The 23841-nt window shown below is 45.2% G+C and overlaps 1 protein-coding gene across 2 annotated transcripts in view; it reads left to right on the top strand.

Moving 5' to 3' along the window:
- Positions 1-23841, top strand: part of DZANK1 (double zinc ribbon and ankyrin repeat domains 1) — a 1110268-nt gene that overhangs the window by 78384 nt on the left and 1008043 nt on the right. For both annotated transcript variants that reach the window (XM_069607537.1, XM_069607538.1), the window contains exon 3: positions 13444-13597. In XM_069607537.1, coding sequence (XP_069463638.1) covers positions 13444-13597 — 154 coding nt within the window. The remainder of the gene's footprint in view (positions 1-13443; positions 13598-23841) is intronic.

Genomic DNA, 23841 nt, shown 5'->3' on the forward strand with positions numbered 1-23841 from the left:
ATGGGTGGACAGACCCACAAGACAGCGGCATGCGCAGATGATATGATGATGACCCTAACGGACCCAATCAATACACTCCCTCTCCTCATCCAACAAATCAAAGAATACGGCGCAATCTCAGGCATAAAAATAAACAGGCAGAAATCATCGGTGATGGCTCTGGCAGGAGACAAAAGAGCGATCTACAAAAAGACGAAGGATCTCCACTTGGAGACAGCGGAAGACGGGGTGAAATATTTGGGAATCACCCTAACGAACACAGTAAAGAATTTCTACGCAGGAAATTACACGGAGCTCATAGAAAAAGTGAAAAGAGACCTAAACAGATGGAATCCCCTAGCAGTCTCTTGGTGGGGCAGAATAACAGTTATCAAAATGACAATACTCCCAAGACTTCTCTACTACTTTCAAGCACTCCCGATTCGGATACTGCCGACATTCTTCAAGACCCTAGCCAAAATAGTCACAAAATATATCTGGCAAAACAAAACACCAAGGCTGTCACAACAGGCGCTCACAGCACAGAAACTAGACGGGGGCATGGCACTCCCTCACTTCAAGAAATATTACGAGGCCGCCCAACTATGGGTGCTGAATGAATGGATCACCAACACGTCGGACAAGTGGTGGGAAGCGCAGGATAGAGCTGTAGCGAGGTCTGATCTGCGTCACCTACTATGGAGTAAACCCGAACACAGACACCAGAACATCAAGATAAGTGAGATCATGAGCTCCGTAATGAACGTATGGGACAGATCGACCAAGAAAGGAACTCGCAATAGATCCAGCCCCTTTCATTTCAATCCTAGACAATCCAGACTTCCCCCAGGGATGGGAAAGGGAGCATTCCAGAAATGGCGAGACCTCGACTGCACAAAAGTAGGAGACATGCTGAACGGACAACGAATCAGAACATTAAAAGAATTCAAGATTTACTGGGCCTCACGGAGAAGGACAGATATCAGTACGAACAACTGAATCACTGGCTTACAACTCCAAGAATAACACAGGCATTGACTAGAACACTGACACCGTTCGAAATGTATATAATGTCCCAAACCGGCAAAAGGACATTTGTTTCCACCCTATATAAGTTCCAGAATGCTCAGACGGAAGCCATGACGTGGCAATACATGAAGAAATGGGAAAAAGCCCTAGGGAAACAACTAACGAGGGAACAATGGATTTACATGTGGCAAATAATCCCTAAGTGGACTAGGTCGATCCAGACGAGAGAAGCATGGACGGAAATAATGATACAATGGCACCATACCCCAGAAAAACTCCACAAAATGTATCCCGCCACGCAACCAAAATGCTGGAGGGGATGCGACACAGTAGGGTCATGGAGACTTATATGGTGCGACTGCACTGAACTACAACCGTTCTGGTCAGAGGTGAAATCATAAATGCAGAATCTCTTCAAAGAGACGGCAAACCTAGGAGAGGAAGTCTGGATGTGCGGCATGTGGGACCCTCGAGACCGGTCTCTCACAAAGACACAAACAAGAAACTTTATGGGATTCCTCATAGCAGCATGGCTAGCGATAGCTCAAAACTGGAAACGAAAATCGCCTCCAACCAGTCAAGAATGGCTGCACAGGATATGGACATATGTGGCAATGGAAAGAATCACATACAATATACAAGGAGACAGAGATTTGCAACAGACCGGGGGGATGCGATAGAGTATTTACAAAGCGACTACATGCTCCAATGGTGTCCACATAAACTCTGAATACTGGACTTGTTCACAGGATAACTCTGAAGCGGGAAAAGAGACTCAGTGGGACACCGAAGAACAATGCGGCCGGTGCAGGGGGAGGGAGGAGGGTTGGGGGTTGATACGGGACACTGTTGAGTCCCCATGTTTATGTTTAAAGAAATGCCAATAAAAATACTTTAAACAAAAAAAAATACATTTTCTCCAGGGGCAGGGGGCGTTGGAGCAGATGGATGGGGAGCAATTGTGGTCGGCTATCCAGTCCAGGATGCAGACTTTAGAGTGGGAGGGGTTGGTGATCGATTGACTGAACCCCAGGGTGTCTAGAGCTTTGATGAGAGATTTGGCTTGTGAATCCTCGGGGTCATTGAATCTGAGTTTCAGGTCTCCTAGTAGAATAGACTTAGAGGAGATTTTTAGGTTGTTGGATAGTAGATGTATAGAGGGTCTCATGGAAGTCCGCCATGGGGCCGGGGTGGGGTGTGGGGGGGTGGAGGGGTGATAAACTATGGGCATTGTGATAGTGCAGTTGGGGGAGGTGGTAAGTTTGAGGGGCAAAACTTTGCTGTTACCTTCGAAGGAGTTGGCGACCTGTTTTAGGACATGAGATTCCTTGGCAATGAGGACAACTCCACCGCCTTTGGAGTGTAGGCAGTCCGGACAGTAGATGTTGTAGCCTTGTGGTAGGGCTAAAGATAAGGCGGGGCCAGAGGCTTCATGTAGCCAAGTTTCGGAGATTGCTAAAAGATCCAAATTGTGCGCAGTGAGCAGGTCAGATTTCCAGAGCATGTGCTGGGAGGGAGCAGGCATTGATGAGGGCACATTGGAATGAGGCAAGTGGTTTGGTGGGATGCATGGGGAGGCTGCTAATTACACCGGGGTGGTGGTACCAGGGGGGATGGCTGAGTGAGCTGTGCTTAACTTGGATCCAACATGGGTGTATGTATTGATGCTAGGGTTCGGCCTATTGGGCGACGGGTTAGTGTGCAGAGGATTTACAGGAGTAACCTGAATGAGAAATGGAGCTGCAATTCGATTCACCAGTTTAGGAGTCGGGTCATAGGCAGTGAGCATGAAGTCCGCAGAATACAGGAAGAGTATATCTGAATTGGTATGTACAGTTGCATTTGTGCATGGAGGGCAAGCGGGAGAGGTGGTAGGATATAATGGTGATCTAGTGAAGTGACCAGAGAAGGTGGTGGTTTGAAAAGCGGATTTGAGGGGCATCGGGTCTTTTTTGGGTGGTCTAAGGGGTTGGCTATGGCATGTGCAGTACAGGGTAGTTGGCTTGAGGTGACGGCAAATGAGAATGTGGGGCTGTCTGTGTTCGTAAGTGTGGTGTAGTCGTTCCCTAGTTTCGGCAGGGAGAAATTCATTTTATGTGAGTGTGGGTGGTGGTGACTGGGGCAGAGCAGCAACATGGATGCGTGGGCTCTCTGTGTACTGATGCCTTAAAGGGAAGTAGGGGTACAGTGAGTTGTAAGTGTGCAGTTGGACAAGTTTTTGGTTTACTGTTGGGCGAGTGGCGAGCCAGGCTAGAGTGGCTGTCTTTGGCTGCTGAGGTTTGGGTGCGCAGGCCGAATACCGATTTCTGGCAGACGTGCCTCCTGGGCGAGAGTTGGTAATGTACTTGTAACCTGGTTAGTTTGTTATGTGATTTCATAACTGATTGTCACTGCATGACTGACGGGGTCAACTACCATTGATATACTGATTGTATTCTAAAAGTATATCTAGACTGGTCTTATTCCCCAAGTATAGTAGATTACTATCTTGAATGAATAACCTTAAGTTTGACTCAACTTGACTTGCTTCTGGCTCCTCTAAATAAAGTTATACCGTGGTTAGCATACCATAGGTATCGAGTAGTTTTTTTATGATTGTGTTTACATGATGCTCTAGTACTTACCTACCCAAGAATTATCTTGGTGTACCTGTATTTAAATAAACCTTTTCTTTTTACAATATGTAGGGCCTCATCATGAGTTGGGCCTTAGCCCATAAATGCGCCGGTAACGCTATTACTGCTGCATTTTTAAGGGTTGGCCCAATCGTGGGTCGGGTAGTAAGTGGGAGTTTTACCTCCAGCTTTTTGCTGGAGGTAAAAATCTCCCCTTATCACCTGTTTCGGTTGTTGTTAGTGCTATTAGCGCAGGCGCAATTACTGCCGGCTGGAATAGCGCCCCTCAACCTCATTGGGTTCAATAGACCCAATGGGGAATGGAAACTTACCGCTGTACCACTACTCGTGATCTGGCGCTAATGGCGCCGGACGAGAAGCGGTAACGCTATTTGCACTTGCGGTATCCCGGCGGTATTACTACCAGGATACCACCAGACTCCTGATGAGACCCACAGTGTTTCAGTGTTTCTTTGGACCATATGAATGCTGCAATTTCTTTGTATCAAGCTACAGCCCTCTCTCCCTCCTAAGAGAAGCCTGGCTGATATGTCCATGTTACCAACATTCTCAGGTACAGCCTTATACTAAGAGTGGAGCTTGGGTACTGTCTCAGATGTATGGTTTTATAAAGCCATTAGATGAACTTTAGAAAATCTGTCCCAACAGTCCTCTTTCGTGCAATACAATCAATACAATTAGAGGAGTTCACGTTACTATCTTAGAGAGGAAGCGTGATCAGCCATACAGATAAGGGGTGTATCTGCCACTTTTACTCCCTAAAATAGGCAAATACTCACTATTTTTATTTTTTGGGAGTAAAAATCCCCCCAACAAAAATGGGAAATGGTCACAAAGGATCCTGTTCTCCTGCTTTCATTCACACGCTACATGGATGTGTTTGAAACGGTACATGTCGAGAAGGGGGGACTAGGTGTCCCAAATTTTAAGGCATATCATATGGCCTTCTCGTGCCAATTTTTTCTTCCTTTTCTGAAGGATTCTCCTAGTGAATGGGCGATGGCAGAGGCAAGTGTGATGGGCCCACTCGCCCCAAGAGCGATATTCACGACTGTTAGCAAACGTGTTAATAGATGCCCCTTGACGGAGTTTCTAAGAGACGTTTGGAAGAATATCTATGATATGTGTGGCTCGGTTGCTCTGAAATCGCCTGATGCATCTCTGTGGCTGAATAAAGCTATAACGGACAATGGCAAGTTGTTGTTTTGGCCGGAGTGTTTTCTTGGCGGAATTCAATGGATTAGTGATGTTTTTAAAGATGGAAAATGGATTGACTTTGCTGAGTTAAGTGCTACTTTTACTGTTGAAAATTTTTCTATCTCGGACTTCAGGAAATTGAAGAGATGTATTGGTGAAGTGCATTGTGACGGGGATGTGAATGTTGAACTTTTCACTTCTGGCGTTCAGTCGCTTGCGAGTAGGGTGTATCATCGAATTGTATCGAACTATAAGGAGAATACTGAATTACTAGATGAATGGAGCAGAAGACTGGGTTGTGAAATCAATCCTGACCTGTGGCTTGTGATGTGTGCGAATGTGAAGCTTTGTTCGATAAGTTTGACTGAACGGTCGAGACAAATCAAAATTCTCAATAGAGTTTTTTTGGAGCCCGGAAAGGCTTAAAAATAGAGGTTTGTCTGATTCTGATGTTTGTTGGTGTTGTTGGAGTGAGAAAGGCAGTATGGAACATTTGCTGTGGGACTGTGTGAGGGTTCGTGGCTTTTGGCATGAGGTTTGTATTATTTGTCTCGGGGTTCTGAACCAAAATGTTGACTTGGATTTTAAGACTATGGTGCTGGGCTGTGATGATTTACTGGACGACCTTTCACTGTCGGAAAAGAAATTTTTGTTCAGAGGTGCTTCTATTTGCAAAAAAATGATTTTGAGGAGCTGGAAATCGTGTGTCTCACCAATATTGGAGGATTGGATTACAGAAATGAACTGCTTAGCGAATATTGAGAAATTTATATACAGGAAAATGGGGAAATTGAGTCTACATACAAAGGTCTGGGGAGCTTTTTTGAGTAGGTACTAGTTCATTGCTTATTTCTTTCCTTTTTCTATTCCTACATGTATATATCCTTTATGCTGTGTTGTGATATTTTGTGATTTATTGTTCAGTTTTGTTCTAAGTACTAAAATTAAAATAAAGAATTAAAAAAAAAAAAATGAAACGGTACATGTAGTGCCACTGGAAGACGCTCTACTATTATTACTGCTTGATATGAAGATATACAAATGTATCTAATGTGAATGAGAAACTCGGTGCCAATAAATATTTATTACAAAACATTTCTGTTTGGCCTTTAAACATTATTTTACTCGATTATTAAATACTCCCATTGAGAATATCAGTTATTTTTTTACTCCCTAATAAATCATTTTACTCCCAACTTTAAAAAATAGAGAATACAATACTCCCATTTCAATATCTTATCTGGAGCTCTGAGCGTGATGGATGCAGAACACCTAGTTTAACACTCGCACAGTCACAAATCACATTATACAATGACATTTAAATAATTACTTTTTTGATATGGTAGCTAAGATTGTAGGATGATGCCAACGTTGTGCACAAACATGTATGACAAAGCCACTAATCTGCCCTTGACGAGAGGGGATGAAAGCCCCTCTCAACCGGGTGTGGGCGGCTTACCAGGAAGAAATCCAGAGCCAATCATGTGGCGCTTGTGAGGGCCCCTATTCCTACGCCTTTTCACCCCCTTGTGCCCAGATGTTGTTTTGCAGACCGCTGTTATCGCCAACCTTACCACCAATGTTAGGTACTTACCAGTGCCTTTCTGTTGCTTTCAGAACTTCAACATTTGAAGGCAAGAAAATCCATTGTACTGAACAAACGCAATAGAGACCCAAACCTTTGCCAATGTCCCGGATGGGGAGATGGTTCTGTATTGACTAGGGAACGGGACCCAAACCTGGCCCCGGAAAGGTGATATAAGGAGGAAGTGTGTGTTATTTGGTTGAGAACAGAGGTGGATGTGGAGGATGACTAAGAGACCAGCAGGAGGGAGGACGGGGCAGCGAACTGTGGAGGTGATTTGTGGAGCAGGTGAAGTATTGGCTAGAGAGTGAAAGTGGTATTGCAGTGTGAGTGTGCATTTGTGTGGCAAGTGTGTAGAAAGGTTAGTGTAAGGAGTATTTTGGAAGCAGATGTTGCTGAGTGAATTGAGTAATTGAGTTGGTGGGAAGAGGAAGGAGTCGTGTGTGGTGGAGGCCTCTTTGTGTGGAGGAGGGAGGAGTCGTGTGTGGAGGAGGGAGTAGTGGAAGGAGGAGTAACATCAAAGGGTGGAGGCAGGATGAGTGAGAACATTGCTGGCGCAGACCATTGGTGCGAGGAGTGAGACAGACTGGAGAAGAGGGAAGAGTAGAAAAGAAAGAGGTGAGAGCGAGCATGTTAGATGTGGCCTCATTCAAAAAGCGTAGGGAGAGTTAGGAAATCTCTGAAGGAGTTCACTGAAGTAAGGCGACTGGCATTTAGGTCCTCGGCACTAGCAGAAGATGGAAATAGACAGTAGGGGAGGGGTGTCAATCTTCTATATCTACTAACCTTGGTTCATGGACGCCTGGGTTAGGGTAAAGGTTCTGAGCGAGCGAAAGAGACCACAAAATCCTTAATAAATACCCTTGAACCGCCATTAAAACTTGAAGTGATTCTTGAGCTAACTGTGACACATTCCAGTTGGGTCTGGCTAATTAATTGTTCTCACATCTGTTTAGAAAGAAATAGTTGGCACTGAAGTGGGTGCCTTTTAATCTGGGATATGCAACTTGGATGTTTCTTCTACATCCTTCCTTTTCTTTGTGCTGAGGAGGTCTCTTGATTTGCACCAGCACTTTTGAGTATTTACTCATTCCATGTTCTCTTCCAATAACCTTCCCAAAACAAGCATTCTATCCAGTTGTCATGGGAATCGGGCAGGTAGTTGGGGCAAGCTGGGTGGAGGCTTGGCAGGCCTGGCATAGGCACATAAAGAACCCATAACAAATTCCTCCTTTCATTCCTTCATAGTGTTTGTAGTAACTTCCTGGTTACCACTTCCTGTTACCAAACAGGAAGTGCATGATAACTCATGAGCTCTCTAGTGTTTGGGTGTGGCTGGCTATATAAGCCACACCCAAGATTCTTCCAGTGCTTCGTGTTGCTTACTGTGAGCTGTATCAGCAACACACTTGCCGTTCTCTGGATCAGCCAGCATCTGCTTACCTGGTCATAACGCTGCACATACTCACCAAATCTTCCTGCGACGCTGGAATCCAGGTTAGTTGCACGAACGCACAAACCCCTGTAAGAAAGAAGAGACATTATTCATTGCACTCGCTCCAATAACACGGACACTTATTTCACTGCGCTCTCTTTCTCTATGCGGTGCATACTTACCAAAAGCCTCTGTGCAAACTTACCTAACCACCAAGTTTCCTGTAGCTCTGAACTCGGACTCGAGGCGCTAATACCACATAATTTCTCCTGCAAGGCAAAGGGAGAGACATTACCAGGCACGCTCGAAATTGAAGGCGCTGCGCAAACCTACCAGCAGCTAGCTTCTACACGCAGCGCTATTCACCCACAAAAATACCGCCAAACAAAGACAATACGGGCAATTTTGGACACTCAATATTCTCCGCGCAATGCTCACTTGTGGGAAGGACTTTCTGAGTGAGTGTGAAGAAACTGGCACCTTGAGCTCTCGGCCTCGCTGTGAAGGCATAAAACAGTGTTTGACATCTGAACTCCGCCTACAGACATTGGCACCAATCACATGAGTGAATCGGGCCCCTGCAAATGCAGGATGGAGTGCACACCCTCCTTAAGATCAAGGTAAGCCTATAGGGGGACATCACAACACACAGTAAAGAGAAGGGAAGGGCCCAGAGGAATCGGGTGAATTCAGGTCTGAGTGTACACCTTGTATTTGACAGGTATTCCTCTGGTTTAAACAGGGGAAGTGAAGACTCTGGGTCAAGGGAGGCTCATCCATCGCTCCTGCAGAGACACAGGTGAGTGTGACACCAGTCCTAACCATCCATTCATTATGGTGTATTTCAGCAGTTTAGTACTAAACTGGCAATGCAAGTAATACTCCTTTCAAGCAGTGACTAAATCATTATTGGCCAGGCCTAGTCCTCAATATTTAAATCAACTCCATGTTTTCAGGAAATTGCTCATAACATACTTGTGAAGGATTCCAATTAGGCGTCGCACCCCGGACTAGGACCTACGCCCTCAGCCTTAGATGTAGCGCGTGATTAGAATGCTTTTTCTTTCATTTCAACTAATTTAAATTGAGCCGATACCTGACCCGTCTCGCACCCCCTTTTACAAATACCCCGGGTCACAATGGACCATGAACCAGGCCGGTGGGTGATAACACAATATTTATTTATTTTAATTTCAAAGAAAATCACACAATTTTTATGTTGGGCAGCAATCACAAATGGGGTGATAATTAAAATAAAAACCACTGAAATACACTGGGGTAGCCTTCTACAAGAACATATCCAAAGCACAAATGAAAAGGAGCACTTTTTCAATTGGGACAGATAGCTCCAGAGTAAAGATTTCCCCCTGTAATGTCACCTCAACCCACAATTAATCTAATTCTGAGTGGATAGAAAGAAGCAACAGGTAGTCGGGGATATGAGGCGGCAAACGGAGTCAAAATCCAACCTTCCCTCACAAAAGAGGCAAAAGATTTTCAACCCTTTGCAATGGCCTAAAATGACACTCGGATTTTAACAAATAATTAATTCTATATGTAATGAATTAATGATGTACATATGTTATATCACAGTTTCAGGGATGTCATATGACTATCAACTATAAGGTAAGATATCACACAAGGTATACAGTTTACAAAGCAGGTTGAATTAAAAACCCAGTGCAGTCATATCACACATAGAAAAGTTGCATTTTTTCTAGTTTGCAGTTTTAAATATCAAAAACGGCTTTTCAGAAAAACGGGTGAAAAACTCTTAATTGGAATGCGGTGTTGGGCTGGGGGATGAATGTACATTACAGGGACAATTTAGAAGTGAAAGGAAGGCTATAGCTGAAGTACTTGATGAGATCTGCAAGATAAAAGGAGGTTCAATTTTGGTAAAATAAAGCTGTTAAAGGGAGGAAATCGGTTTGGAAAGAAAAAGGACAAGTTTTACTTAAACTAGATAATTCAGGCTAAATTGTTAAAGACACGGTACGATCCCGGGTTAATTTGCAACTTAACCCTTTCACCCCGCGTTCAGATCTATGTGGGAATTGATTTACATTATTCCAAATTTTGCTAACGAGTTACAAGATGAGGTGAATGAAAGAATTGCGCTAACACTAGAAAAACAAGGAAATGGTGCATGGAGAATTAGAACAGTTTAGACAAGTTATCAGGTTATGGATAGGATTGCTTCGAAAATAAGGTAAAGACAAAGGCGTCAAGATGGGGTATGCTTTGTTACTTTGGGAGGGGGAATACTTACAATCAGCACTTTAGTTTGGAATTTAGGACAGCCAACCGGGTTCTGGGCTCAAAAGGTTCTGGTCACCCGATAGCGGGCTCTACTGGCAAAAGACACTTGGGCAAAGGTCTGGTCACGGCACAGCAATGCCTCCGCTGGATGGAGTGGGCAAGCAGGCGGCACTGGAGAATCCCAAAGCGGGCTCAGCCACCTTTCCCCTTTCTCCCTGAAGTTAGTGGGATTTTGTTATGGGGTTTTAGTGTTGAAGGGTAGTTCTGCCTGGAGACGAAGGCCTGGGTCAACTATCCCTTTTGCTGGCTGGCAGTGGCGTCTGGAATCTTGCAGAGTGAAGGTGGAATATCTGGATACGCAGGCGCTGGAAAATTCAGAAGTGTTCTAGAGTTCCTGTCAGCCACCCTTATTTATAAGGCATGGTGGCATCATAGGATTAAAAGGTGGGCAGGCTTAAGCTATGCATGCCTCTACCAACTGGATTGGCCAGGGGTGATTTACCGCCTTGCTGCCAGCTGGTTGGATTTTTAGGGACATGCCATCAGCTTTATGATGTGGCTTTACAATGCCTAGGATCATCCCACAGTTACTTTAGCTAAAATCATTCTTCACATAAATTACACATTTGTATAGTTGTGGCATTTTAACAAATTGCATAGGCAGATTACATATTTTATGCAAAGCATGGCAGTCCCAACCTCACATGTGTAGGACTTTTGTTTCGCCGGTCTAATAGTTTTTTGCAATTTTCAGTGATAAATATTTGACCTAAAATTCTATAACCTTATACATGGGTATAGATTATCATAAGGCATGTAAGTATTGAATTTCAAAGTGGCATCATGTACACTTTACGAAAACTGTCCAATTATCTGCCATTTAATTTCCCAGTATGGCAGTGAAGGCTACCACGTCTTATTAAAAACCACAAAATTACATTTAAACTGTAACTTTTTACATTCCTGCAAAGTCCTGTTGCAAAGATAAGTCTTAAAAGTTTATTAATAAAATAGTCTTCAGAGCCAAAATGGTCAGCATTGCTCACCATATAAGGGCATAGTTCCCAGGCTGCTCTTGAGCTGGCTTTGAAGCTCCCAGTAGAAGTTGCAGGGACGTGTGATTTCCTATTTCACATGTCCATGTCCCAGAATCTCCATTGCAAGAGGCCTCAGCCCAGACAAAAGTTTGATGCCTAGGCTGTTTAGTGCTTTTGGGTCCATTCAAAGTTTCCCAAGGTAGCAATTAGCACTTGCGTGTCCTAGAATCTATTGTGGCTCCTTCTGTTGCTAGCAACCCCCAAAGCAGAAACCTGTTTGGCTAGTTTTCAGAAGGCAGCCCATGTCTTTATTTCATATTTTATTATGTTTTAAATCAAAAGCAAGTCTGTTGAATAATATAGGTTTCCCAGCAAAAACCCCCTTTACATTGCTAGGTCAAATCAGGGCCTTCTTTCAACATTGCACTTTTAAAACAGGCGTTTGTCCTTATTTACAAAAGCGCATTTTAACACATGGTGAAGTCTGCTGGGCTAACCATTTCAAAAGGTCTTCTCTCTGAATTTCCCCCATTGTTTTGCAGCCCTAGTCAGTTTCACTTATACAACAATCTGTTTAAGACACAGGCCCATTGAAATTGACATAGGCCCAGAGAGCCAGAGTCTCTTTTGCAGCATTGATTTTTTACATTTTGTAACTCAAAAGTCAAGCATTTTCCTGTGCGACTAAAAATAAAGCTTCTTTTGATTTCTCAGATTTGGCTGACGCTGCCTGTCATACAGGGATACTGTTCTATCTTGCTGGAGCACAATCTGGATATGGGTGGGCATGGCAGGGCCTCCTTGATGAAAGCAGTGTGATGTTGAACAAATGGAAATAGCGTCAGGGCACCATCATTATAAAGGCCAAATATTTCCTTTTTCAAGGGGAATGTGGATCAAGCAGCAAAATAGTGCTGCTTCTCAATTTTCTTTCTTGGTGCATGTTAGAAACACACTGGCAGGCTTTCTCAGTGTGCCCCCCTGTTCAGCAATCCTTTTGTATCTGCAAAATGCAGTTTTGCGGCAAAGCCCTGGTGCTCAAAGGAGCCAGCGCAGCCATTTTGCTGGTTTTGCTGACGTACATCTGGATGATGTGAGGAAGTACTGCTGAGTGGGTAAATATATCCCACAGACTGGAGTAGAGAGAATGTAAATGGGAGTATGGAAGGTACAGACATTACTTGCCGACTATGCCGAGTTGAAGTGGAGAGCAGTAGATACATATTGACGGCATGCAATTTCTTAATTGACTGCTATCGAAAAGGCTATGTGAACTTGACTCATTTAGATGACATTATCAACGATCAATTTTGGACTATGCTTGTAGGAGCAAATTCTGTAGTCATTTCTGCTGCATCTTGGGCCATTTGGAAAGATACGATTAGGAGAATTGCTGATCTTTCTTTAAATTAGAAATTGGAGCTGTTTATTTAAAAAAATTAGATAAATCCGATGCTATGATATTTAAGTATTCTTTTTTATTTGAAAAATGTAAGACATTTTGTATGATTATGAAGGCTTTTTCTTTTCTTAGTCGTTTAAAACATTTTTGTAAAAGTTATTTTTTAAAAATGTGTTAAAAATATAATAAACTATTGCACAATGAATACAAATAAATAAATACATTTAAAAACATGGAGTATTTTGTGTAGGAAGTGGCAAGCCTGAAAACATGATGTAGCTGCAGCTCTAGAAGACCTGATCTGGGGGGCACTTTTCTAGTAACACATGTACTGTTAAACCCAGGCCTCTTTCTTCAAGACTCATATAATATCCTGTGTCCAGGATAAAAGAATGGGAACCTGAGGACGATCAGTGCAAGTCACTGCAGTGAGTAATTTGCACTTAAATAGCAAAGCAGATGTTCTCGCGCTCCCTTTTGGTAGAAGATGTAGGACTAAGGGCTATTTCATCTTGGGTCCTAACTCTTTAACATGTTAAGCAGTAGCGTAGGAACTGAAACAATTCTTAGTTGTAGAAGCTGATTTTGTATTAGTGTCTGTTAGTTAACCAAACATGGTTTCCAGTGACATGCAGCACTGTACATATGCCAAAAAGAGTCAACTCAAAGTATTTTCTATTTATTGCATCCTGTTCTTATAATGCATATTCTACCCTTAAGTTCCTCCCTAGTAAACAAAACCTGTTACTGGCCTCTTCCCCCATGTACATGCAATGTAGTCACTGTGTGAGCACATTTTAGCCTACTGTGTATCCATACAATGCTATCAAATCTTTACTTTGCCCTGCCATGTTTTCAACAATCTTATGTCTGTCCTCTAGATACTCCAGATGTCACCTTATACTACACTGTAGATGGAAGCAAACCAGACCTATTTAGGAAAGCTGGATATGGGGACAATAATACAGTCAAGTATAAAAAGCCTTTCACGTTGCCTGATGGCAAAATCACAGTGAAAGCGATGGCAGTCACAAGGTAAGCAAAACAACAAAATGCATATTTAAATGTTGCCAACTAATAAATACTCCATTGACTATTGTTTGAGGTTGATTTCCAAAATGCATGACTGCACCATGTGTTTTTGGATGGTGTGATCGATCAGGAGATGGACAGTGTGGCGTTTTAACTGAATGTTTATTAGAACACACCAAAGCTAAGCTGTCCTTAAGCCTATGTTTGTCTGCCCTACTGTAGAAAAGAAAAACCTAAAAGGGTGATCATCGGGATGTCTACAAAAGAAGAAATGTCCTCTGTCCAGAATCCTATGCTAACCTGAGTTTTGTCCCTAACACTATAAAGGAAAGTGATACATTTAACAAAGTTATAACTAAGGGCTTTGCCAAACAAAAATAATTGTTTGGTTTCTGACCCCCCACCCTGATGTCTCTTTATCAAAAGGGCCTCCTTGGTCAGATGCACAGTAAAAGCAAATATATCGAATGCCTCTTCAACCTCTCACTCCTCGGGATGATTGTCAGTCTACGGTTGCTCTCTTTCTCCCTGGTCTACCACAGGTTTATCTCAGTCTCTGATATCCTTTCCCTCTTGGCAACCCCTATGTCAATTCTAGGTGTTATCCTTGTGTTTTCCTTTTGTGTTGTGTTTTTCATTCCTCTCACCCTGCCTTCGGGTATCGCTTCTCCCACCGTCACTTTGGGGGTCTTGTGTCTCTTGCCCCACCTTGGGGCTGTAAGGAACTCATGGTGGCAACAGTAAAGACAGAGACAAGTGATCACAGTTCAAGGGTGTTTATTGAACTTTGGCAACAGTAAAGACAGAGACAAGTGATCACAGTTCAAGGGTGTTTATTGAACTTTGTAATGGGTGAGATAAACGCCTAATCTAAACCTACATATAAATGGGAGCAAGCTAAGACCATCAAATAATAAGGCAGTCCTAGTCGTGTCTTGTCAAATAAAAAGGGCCTATACTAAAAAAAAAAAACTATTGCCAATTCCTTTACTAAATTATAAAAAGGGTGTGGGGGTAATGTTCCCCAGAAAAGAAAGAAGCGTTCACAAAATGAAAAGTCAGGCATGGCTGGGTCTCTCTTCCCCATGTTTGAAGCACGGGACAAGACGGGACTCTCGAGCCCAGCACACTTCTTAGCCTCATCAGCACAAGGTTTACAGTTCAGTTCAATGATATCCAAAAACATTCAGAGGCTAAGTCTCCTTCTTGTAAAAGTCTCTCGTCTTAGAAGGCCTGCTGTGTTTCACAACGACGAACACAAGTTCTCTCCGTGATCTTGCACCTTGGGTGATTGCCCTTCACCCCAGGATCTCCCTGCACAGGGCTTGGATCCTCCTTGCAGTTTGGGCCTCCCTCCGTCTGGTTCATTACAGCCTTTCTTTAACACAGTACATGTTTTTCGAACAGTTCATGTATTGCTTATTTTCATCAGAAAGCAGGGTTTTCCTTCTCCTAGCTTTCTTTCGGCATCCCTCTGTCGGTTTCACACTTGCCTTATTCCATAGTTCACAATCGTATTGGAAAGCAGGGTTTCCTTCCTCTAGCTTTCCTCTGGCCACGGGTCCGAGACTTTCAATTGTATAAGGGATTTGACGTAACCCTTTTAGGACCACTCTGATGCCTTATGCCACCCTTTCCTAGTGCTTCTGGTTCTTGTAGTTTCTTAAACTGGTCCCGGTCAGAGCCTTTCAAATGTGCACCGATGAGACGCCGGACCCCTCTGCACCTGGACCTCAAATGGACTTTAAGTTCAAACTCGAACACCTCTGTCTTCCTCTTGCAAATTCCTTGCTTTCAAAACGTTGCTACTTGCAACCTTGGGCTCAACACAGTTTGGCCTCCTATAGATTCCTCCGACTCACCGGCTGTGCTGAAACCATTGGTTTCTTAGTTCTCTGGAGTCCAGGATCGTACCATTGTAGCCAGCTTGCCTTGTCAGGTCCAGTCTTGAATCTTCCCGCAGGAGTGAAGCTGGCCCACCAGACAGACCCCCTAAGTCGGCCTGCCTAACAGTCTCTCAGCAGATAAAACTACCAAGCTGGCAAACACAAAGGGAATGGGGAATGGAGAAAACAATAAAATGTAGCTCTTCACTGGCTCGCACCGATGCCCTCTGGAACTGGATAACACGCCTCAGTGTCTGTAATATCTAGGAGACAATAACATATATATGTACAGATTACTAATCATTCAACTCTTATTCCTTTTTGCTTAATTACTGCCTCCTTCCTTCTTTATACCTGCTGCCTATACTTTGATGCTGATAGGCTTTCTTTACTGGTTGAAATAAAATAATTCTGTATTTCTTATTTCTTTACATCACCATATCTTCTCAGCAATTGTTTTCTTCATAAATACTGGCTAGATTAATGTTTATGCTGACAAAATCTCTTTTTCTTACTTCCACTGTAATAATCTTTACTTTTCTGAATCAACTGAAAATATCTCTGTTGGTTGTTCTCATCTAAAATCTTATTTTCTTTCTGTGAAAAGTATTTTATTTTAAATGTTGCCTAAAACTGAAGCACTTTCTGCTTTTAAATTACTTCTTTTTAACTTATCTTATCTTATTGAAACTGTTCCGCACAATCTTCTGACTCTGCTCGTTGCTTCAAAACAAACACATCCATCCGACGCTTATCGTTGCTGAAATCGACTCCAATGCAACGAATTCTGAATTCAAATTCACTTCCTGAAACGACACGACGCTCGCGCACGCAACTGCACGCTGAAGACGTAGTAGGGTCCTTTACTCTAGTCTTAATTGAACGAGCATAGCGCGAGACGCAAAAAGATACACTCGCGACTGGCTTCGTTAATAAATAACCAAATACAGTTATACTTAACTATATTTAGTATATTCTCAAGAAAAGATTACACGCGCGTCTGTTAGTAGTAACACACGCATAAAACAACAATTCAGTTTAAAAAATAAACACGTGCAACTTGCAGATTTCTAGATTATTCACACAACCATTTCAGTTATAGAAAGTCTTTTTAACTTATAAATATTTTGATATTTAAATAAACATTCGCTTTTCATTAACTTTTAAAAACAGAATTATATACACTTCTTGACTTTTAGCTTTGAAGAAATAAGGAACTTAGCTTGCTTCATCTGTTTTACTTCTAGGAAAGTCTCGATTCCTACTTCTCAACTCTTCTGATGATGGAATTTTCTTAAATCTTCTTAATATCTAGGAGTTATGAATACTTTAAGATTTGATTCTCAGAGCTAAAGGAACTGCAACCTGCCACTAAGGCAACTGAAATGAAAGGCAGTTTAGAACTCTTGTTAGCATTCCAAACTACCTGATAATCTATTCCCTCCAATCACTGCTGCTGAAAAGGCACTCCATCTTGCTTTGGGGAAATAAGTGATTCTTGTAAGTTTCATTAAGGAATATTTCTATTAAGATTCTCAAATAAAACTAAACATTAACCAAACACCATTCTGCTTAAATGTACTTGCATAAACAGTGTTTCTAAAATGGTGAAGCTGAAAAAATAATAACTATATGAATGTGTTATTCAGTGCCCATTTAAAGTGTGTACTTTTGAAACTCTTAAAATTTACCATGAAATCCTGACATGCCTCTCTGCCTGCGTTATCAATGCGGGAGGCCCCTGTGTACCATTGTCATCTACTGCTTTGCACACCGACTATAACTCCCGGTCTTATTATGATTCCCCTTTCGGAAGCTTTGCAAGTCTGAGTTGAAAAGCTAACTCCCTGTTTGTCGGCCTTCCACGTCTCATAACTTTCCTTCTTCGTTTGAACTGCTGGTTTGGTGTAGCGGTCTCCTTGTGCATTCAGCCCTGCTCCAAGTTTGCTTTCGTGGTCCGCCTTTTATCCCTGTGGGGAAGGTAAAGGGCTGTCAGGTGTGCGTGGTTATTGCCAATTGCCTGACTCTACCTGACCCATGTGTTGGGACATGTCAGATAAATGGCTCTGGTGTTAGTCCATTGTCTGTTACTGCGTAAGAAAGTGCTTGTGTGGGAACGAGTGGAGGGGGGGTAGAGCGTCTGCATGTCCTACAGGATAGGATGGGGAAAAGGGGTTACAAGGAAGGGGATACCGCGTCTCAACCCTCAGTGTGCCACTTCCACTCCCTGAAGACTCCTCGCCCAGGTGATCCTCGCCCCACTGGTCCAACCCCAGGAACTGGATCCAATAGTGATGACCGTGTCCTGGCCACCTGGATGACAGATCTCTGGGGACTAGTGGGTGAGACACCTTCAGGTTTCTCAAAGGGCCCTGTTACTTTCATTCTTCCTTGGGGGCCTTGCTTCTCTCACCCCGTTTTAGGGTCTAATTTGTCTCACCCCACCTTTGGGTTTTGTTCCTCTGACCCTGCCTTGGGGTCTCGCTTCTCTCATCCCCGCCTTGGGGGTCTCGGTTCTCTCACCCCCACTTTGGGGGTCTTGTTCCTCTCAGCCCACCTTGGGGGTCTTGTGTGTTGTGCCCCACCATGAGGTCCTGTTTTTTTCAGCTTTCCTTGGGGCCTCGCTTCTCCCACTCCGCCTTAAGACCTTTCTTCTCTCACTCCACCTTGACACCTCTCTTCTCTCACCCGCCTTGAGGCCTCGCTTCTCCCACCCTGTCTTTGGGCCTCATTTCTCTCACCCTTCCTTGGGGCCTTGTTTCTCTTACCCCACCTTGGGGCCTTGTTTCTCTTACCCCACCTTGGGGCCTTGTTTCTCTTACCCCACCTTGGGGCCTTGTTTCTCTTACCCCACCTTGGGGTCTTGCTTTTCTCATCCCGTCTTCGGGTCTTGTTCCTCTCACTCTGTCTTGGGGCCCTGTGTCTCTCACCCTGCCTTGGGAACCTGTTTTTTCCACCCCACTTTCGGGCCATATTTCTCCCACCCATCCTTGCGGTCTCGCTTCTCCCACCCCTCCTTATGGTTTAGTTTCTTTCACCCCGCATTGGGGTCTAGTGGAGACTCGCCGCCCTCATCCCTGTTCCCTGGAGCCAATATGTACCTCTGGTTGGCAAGCGGCGCTCCTCGTGAGATTCTGTGAGTTTGACCGATGCAGCATTGCTTCTTTTGCCTCTCCAGTGTTCTGCAGCGGGCATAACTTGTCCTCCCTTCCCACTGACTTCTGGCGGTTCTTCGCTGCAGCAGTTTGTTCACTTTTAGGTCACCATCTGCTCTTCTGTACTCTTCTGGGCCAGCCACCTACGGCTCCTGTCCCGGCAGGGGTCCTGAGCCTTCCGCTGGCTCTGCTGCAACCGGAGCCTGCCATGTTTGGCGTACACTCCCTCTATCCTGCCACACCTTACAGCAGGAGGTTTCCAGGCTTCTTCAGCACCACGGGTTTCTCTTCTGCCCTTTTCCCATTCTGATTGGCTCTTTAGCCTCACTCTTATAGGGGGTGGGACTATTCATTGCTCTCTCGTCCCCGGTGAGGACTGTGCATACAAATAGTCAGAAACCATTACAATGATATGTACAGGAAGTTTCAAATTATTATACAGTTTAACTCCCATAAAGTCAGCACAAATATTGAGATCTTGAGACAAGATGGGATAACTGCTATCCCTGTCTAGGGATTTCCCATCCTCTAAGAGGCGTGGGGAGGGTGGGTACGGAGTCATCCCCAGTGGGATTCCGCTTGCCATGTCCCCTAGAGTGTGTTGAGCTTAGCAGGCTCGCCTTACTAGTCCCAAAGGGGGTGGTTCCGACTTGAGGAGAGGGAACAAATTCCCTAGATTCGTCACAATGGACAAGACATTTGCTGATGTATGTTTTCCTAAACTCTCATCTGCTAGAACACAAAACAATAGGGAGTCAGAAGGGGCATGAACATCAAATGAAATATCAGTGTTTGCTAAGGCATTAAACGAGGGACAAAGGACGCCACTACCTGGTCATGCCCAAGAAAGGGGGCATTATTACTATTATGACGAGTGAAGCGGGTGGATGAGTGAGGCGAGTGGACGTCTGGGAGGAGCGGAAGAGTGGAAAGCATGGAAAAACGATAGTGCATGGAGCGGAGGAGTGCGGGGAGGGGAAGAGTGCGGGGAGGGGAAGAGTGCGGGGAGGGGGAACGAATAAGAGTGCATGGAACAGACTGGAGCGCATTGAATTGCGTGACATACATAGCATGGTTTGGAATCCTGGGAACGTTTGAAAGAGCATATAACCCATCATATCTCACCACCACGCTTACTCTCTTCTTTACACCACCACTCAACTAGAACACAGAGATATCATGACACCATTCGGTATAACTGTTCTCATACCTACACCTGCCGCTCACTCCCCATCATTCTAAGTAAACGCTGCTGGTTACACACCCCCCAGCCAGGCGTTATCCTCAGGCCTAACGCAGCCACATTCGGTCTGGATAAATCCTGCCAGAACAAACACATACTACAGATCTCTCACCCACCACACCTACCGCTACAAAGCAGCTATTACATGAATTCCACACCAGCTGCACACATACCCGGTGCTCACATGCACCTTTGACTCTCTACTCTCTCTACTGACCTGAACTTCGGTTCCCAAGGGCGTTCAACCTACCAGCGCCTTCAGACCATACTAATGGTATATAAGGCGCTATATAAATGCAAAATAACATAACAACATAACAGAACATTATAATAATCCACCCAGTGGATGGAATGTTCTGTTTAAAACGAGCAAAGACAAAGAAGAAATCTAGGAATGTTTGGAAACAAGATTCATGCCAGCTTTTACTTTACGCATGTTAGTCTTTCGTCTGCAATGGAACTGGTAACATTCCAATTTATTTATAAAGCTTTGTAGGCTGGGTGCGAGGGCTGTACCATGCATTATGTGCCCTGAAGTAGGAGTTAGGCCAGAGACCTTCAAGGACATTTAACAAGATTTATGGGCTGTGAAAAACCAAAAGGTGTCTCACTTTCTAGTCCCCAGGGATCTCTCTCTTAAGTGGCCAGGGCACAGCTATCGCCTTTGGATCTAGACCCTGGGGGTGGACCAGTGCGGGAGGCTCACCTGGGTGAGGGATTTTCAGGGAGTGGGGGTGGGGCAGCCTTTGGTGAGTAGCAGTATTTCCCCCCCCTTCCCATGCCCATACCCATACCCCATCCTACGTTCCAACCCCACCCACCCCCCTTTCTACACAAAAACTGGGCTGAGGAAGAGGACGACTGAGGGTAAAGAGGCTAACACTAACTCATTGGTCATGTCCCATTAATAAGGTCAGGCAAAGTCAGGCACTTGACCTTAATCACATGCATCTGATACCCATTAGCTCCCCCCACACGGATAAAAGGCGGTACATAGAGACACACTCTGAGCAAGGCGAGACACGAGAAGGAGCAGATCTTCCAGGGCGAAGGCGAGCACACTGGAGCAGGACAGCCGATCGAGGGACCAGCGCAAAGGGTAGGGAAACCCTGAAGATCCCTGTAGGAGGTTGGTGCCTCCGGGACAACGTGAAAGATACGCAGAGAAAGCCAAGTTCCAGACCAGAAGAAACCTGCGTTATTCAAGGACGCCAGCGACCCTCGTAGCTGAATGGCAGAGTTGGGGAGGCGAAGCCAAACCTGTGGTATTAACCTTGACTCATGAATCAAAGCCGCTGAAACAAGAAAGGAATGCACACAGCCAGTGAGTTTGCAAAATACATGAAACGTGCAAGTGCAGAAAGGAAGAAGGCAGGGGTCCGTGTTGTGGGGTCTGAGCTCATGGGTGAGCCACAGATGAAGTGCTAGGAATGTTGAGTTGGAGCCTGGAGCCGCGAGGGGTGTAAGTGCAGGCCACCAGGGCAAAGGGTGTAAGTGCAAGTGCAGATAGACAGGAGCTGGGCCGATTGGGTGCGGGAGGTCTGGGCCCTGAGGATGCATAAGGGCCCAGGACACCAATCGCAGCAACTGTGGGATGAGCAGTGGAGAGACGAAGGGAAGGAAGAGGTAAAGAGGAAAGTCTTGAGGAGCATCTGGAATTTAAGAAGATCCTGCTCATAGCGCAGAGGGAGGGAGAGGCTGTTCCATAGGAGGGAGCCAGCTGAGGAAAGCGAATGACCACCTTCCCTCTGTTTAGCAAAACTCTTTACGCACAGAGAGTTAAAACCAGAGGAGCGTAGTGGTGTAGAGGGGGGGAGTATTTAGAAAGATAAAGTTGAAGATAGTGTGGTCCCCAGGCCCAGACCACTTGTGGATGATGCAGAGGGATTTGAATGTAATCCTTTCAGCAACCGGGAGCCAGTGAAGAATTTTTAGTGCAGGAGAGATGCAGTCCCTGGGCTAAAGGCCAAGGATAAGTCTTACTGCCCTATTCTGGATTAGCTGGAGGGGGCACAGAGTGGAAGATGGTAGATTCAGGAAGAGTCTATTTAATACTCCAGCCTGGAGAGAACCAGAGCTTTGGTCCTATTGAGCCTCTGGCGGAAAGTGAGAAAAGGCAGAATTCATTTGAGAAGGAATAGCTGAAAGTGGGACTTCTTGGTAATGTCCTGAGTGTGAGGGAGGAAGGAGATGGAGGAGTTGAAGAGGACTCCAAGGTTTCTGGCTTCAGAAGAGGGTGCAGGGAGAGAGCCCAAAGAGGAAGGCCAGAGTGAAGGGAAGAAGGAGGGAGCAGGGGTCCTGATGGGAAGGATCTCAGTTTTACAGGTGTTGAGGCAGAGATCATTGGCGGTGCACCAGGACAGGATGGCAGATAAGCAGTCCGGAATGATGGGGGGGAGGGAGGGGTGGGGTAAGAGGGTCATCAGGGAGTTTGAAAAAGAGCTGCATAACACTGTAAATTGGAAGAGAAGGTGGAGGTGAGGCGTGCAAGCAGAGCAACGTAGATGTTAAAGCACCATGGGAAGAAGATAGAATCCTGCGGGACACCACAGGTGGGGAGTGAAGCACGAGAGGAGAAGGTGCGCAGGATGACTTGGGAAGAGCAGTCAGTAAGGAAGGATGTCAGCCAGTCCAGTGCCCGTTCCAAGATACCAAGGATATCGTGGAGCCTTTGAGGACGGAATGGTTGACTGTGTCAGAGGCAGAGGAGAGATCGAGAAGGATAAGGAAAGCTGGGGAGTTGGAGTCCAGAGGTGCAAGCAGTTCCTCACTGCAAGAAGAACGGTTTCCATGCCTCTGGATGCTCGGAATCCAGATTGATGGTCGTGGAGACCACCAACAAGTTCAGTGTGTGAGTTGAGTTGGGGGCAAAACCAACTTATGCTGCATTTTCCCCAGGAAGGGGGTGATGGAAGTAGGGCGGTAGTTGGCAGTGCAGGTAGGATCTGATGAAGGTTTTTTCTGGAGTGGGCACACAAGGGAGTGCTTAAGGGAGGAGGGGAAAGATCCTGTGACAAACGAGTGATTTCAGAAATCAGCGAGAGCAGGGGCAAGAGAGCCAAGGTTATCCTTGATGCTCCAGGATGAGCAGGGTGAAAACCTGTGTAGAAGAGGCCTTCATGGGGCGGACAACTCTGGTAACTTCTTCAGGTGTGACAGAGGAGGAGGACGGAGGAGGTGGAGATGAGTGGGTGTGGGACGGGTTATGAGGGAGAGTAGTAAGGGTGGTAAGGATGTCTTGGGTTTTGGAGGCAAAGTGTGAGGCCAGTGCATTGCAGAGGGCATGGGTGGGAGAAGGGGAGTAGGAGAATGAGGAGGGGTTGGCTAGTTCCCTGCAGATCTTCAAAGTTCAGCCATGTTATTGGATGCACCGGAAACCCGTGCCTGAATGTGGGCTCTTTTTTTGGGCACGGATGCAGTGACTCTATTGCCTTTGGATCAGGTGGCAGGACAGTTTGTCAGAGGATGAGCCTGGGGGTTGCCACTTCCGTTCTGATGCCCTGCACTTACATTTCCGGGCCGCAAGTTCGGTGTTGTACCAGGTGTTAAGCTAAGAGGCAGGTTTCAGGCAGATGCTCATAACTGGGGCAAGAATGTCCAGAGTATTGGTGATGGACAGGTGGAGGTTGCTGTGGGCAGAGTCGAAGGTGGAGTCGGAGGTGGGGAGGTGGGGGGCCGGTGGGTGGGTGTAAGGGGCAGATGAAGGTGGAATCTAAGGCAGCCATGGACACACGTTTCATCAGGTGGATGTTAACGAACGAGGTTAGTGGGACTTTCGGGGGAGTTGTTAGGGGGCTAAGGGGACTCAAGTGGGAGCAGAGGATAAAATGGTCGGACCAGGAGAGAGGGGTGAGTATATTGCATTCAGAGTGTGTCCAGCTGAGTGAGTTGGCCCAGAAGGGAGAGGGAAATTTAGGTGAAGAACATGGATTCAGAACCTGGGGAGTTCAATTGGATGTTGAA

This window comes from Ambystoma mexicanum, chromosome 4q (assembly GCF_040938575.1).
Source record: "Ambystoma mexicanum isolate Mex_15411 chromosome 4q, UKY_AmexF1_1, whole genome shotgun sequence".
Classification (NCBI taxonomy): domain Eukaryota; kingdom Metazoa; phylum Chordata; class Amphibia; order Caudata; family Ambystomatidae; genus Ambystoma; species Ambystoma mexicanum.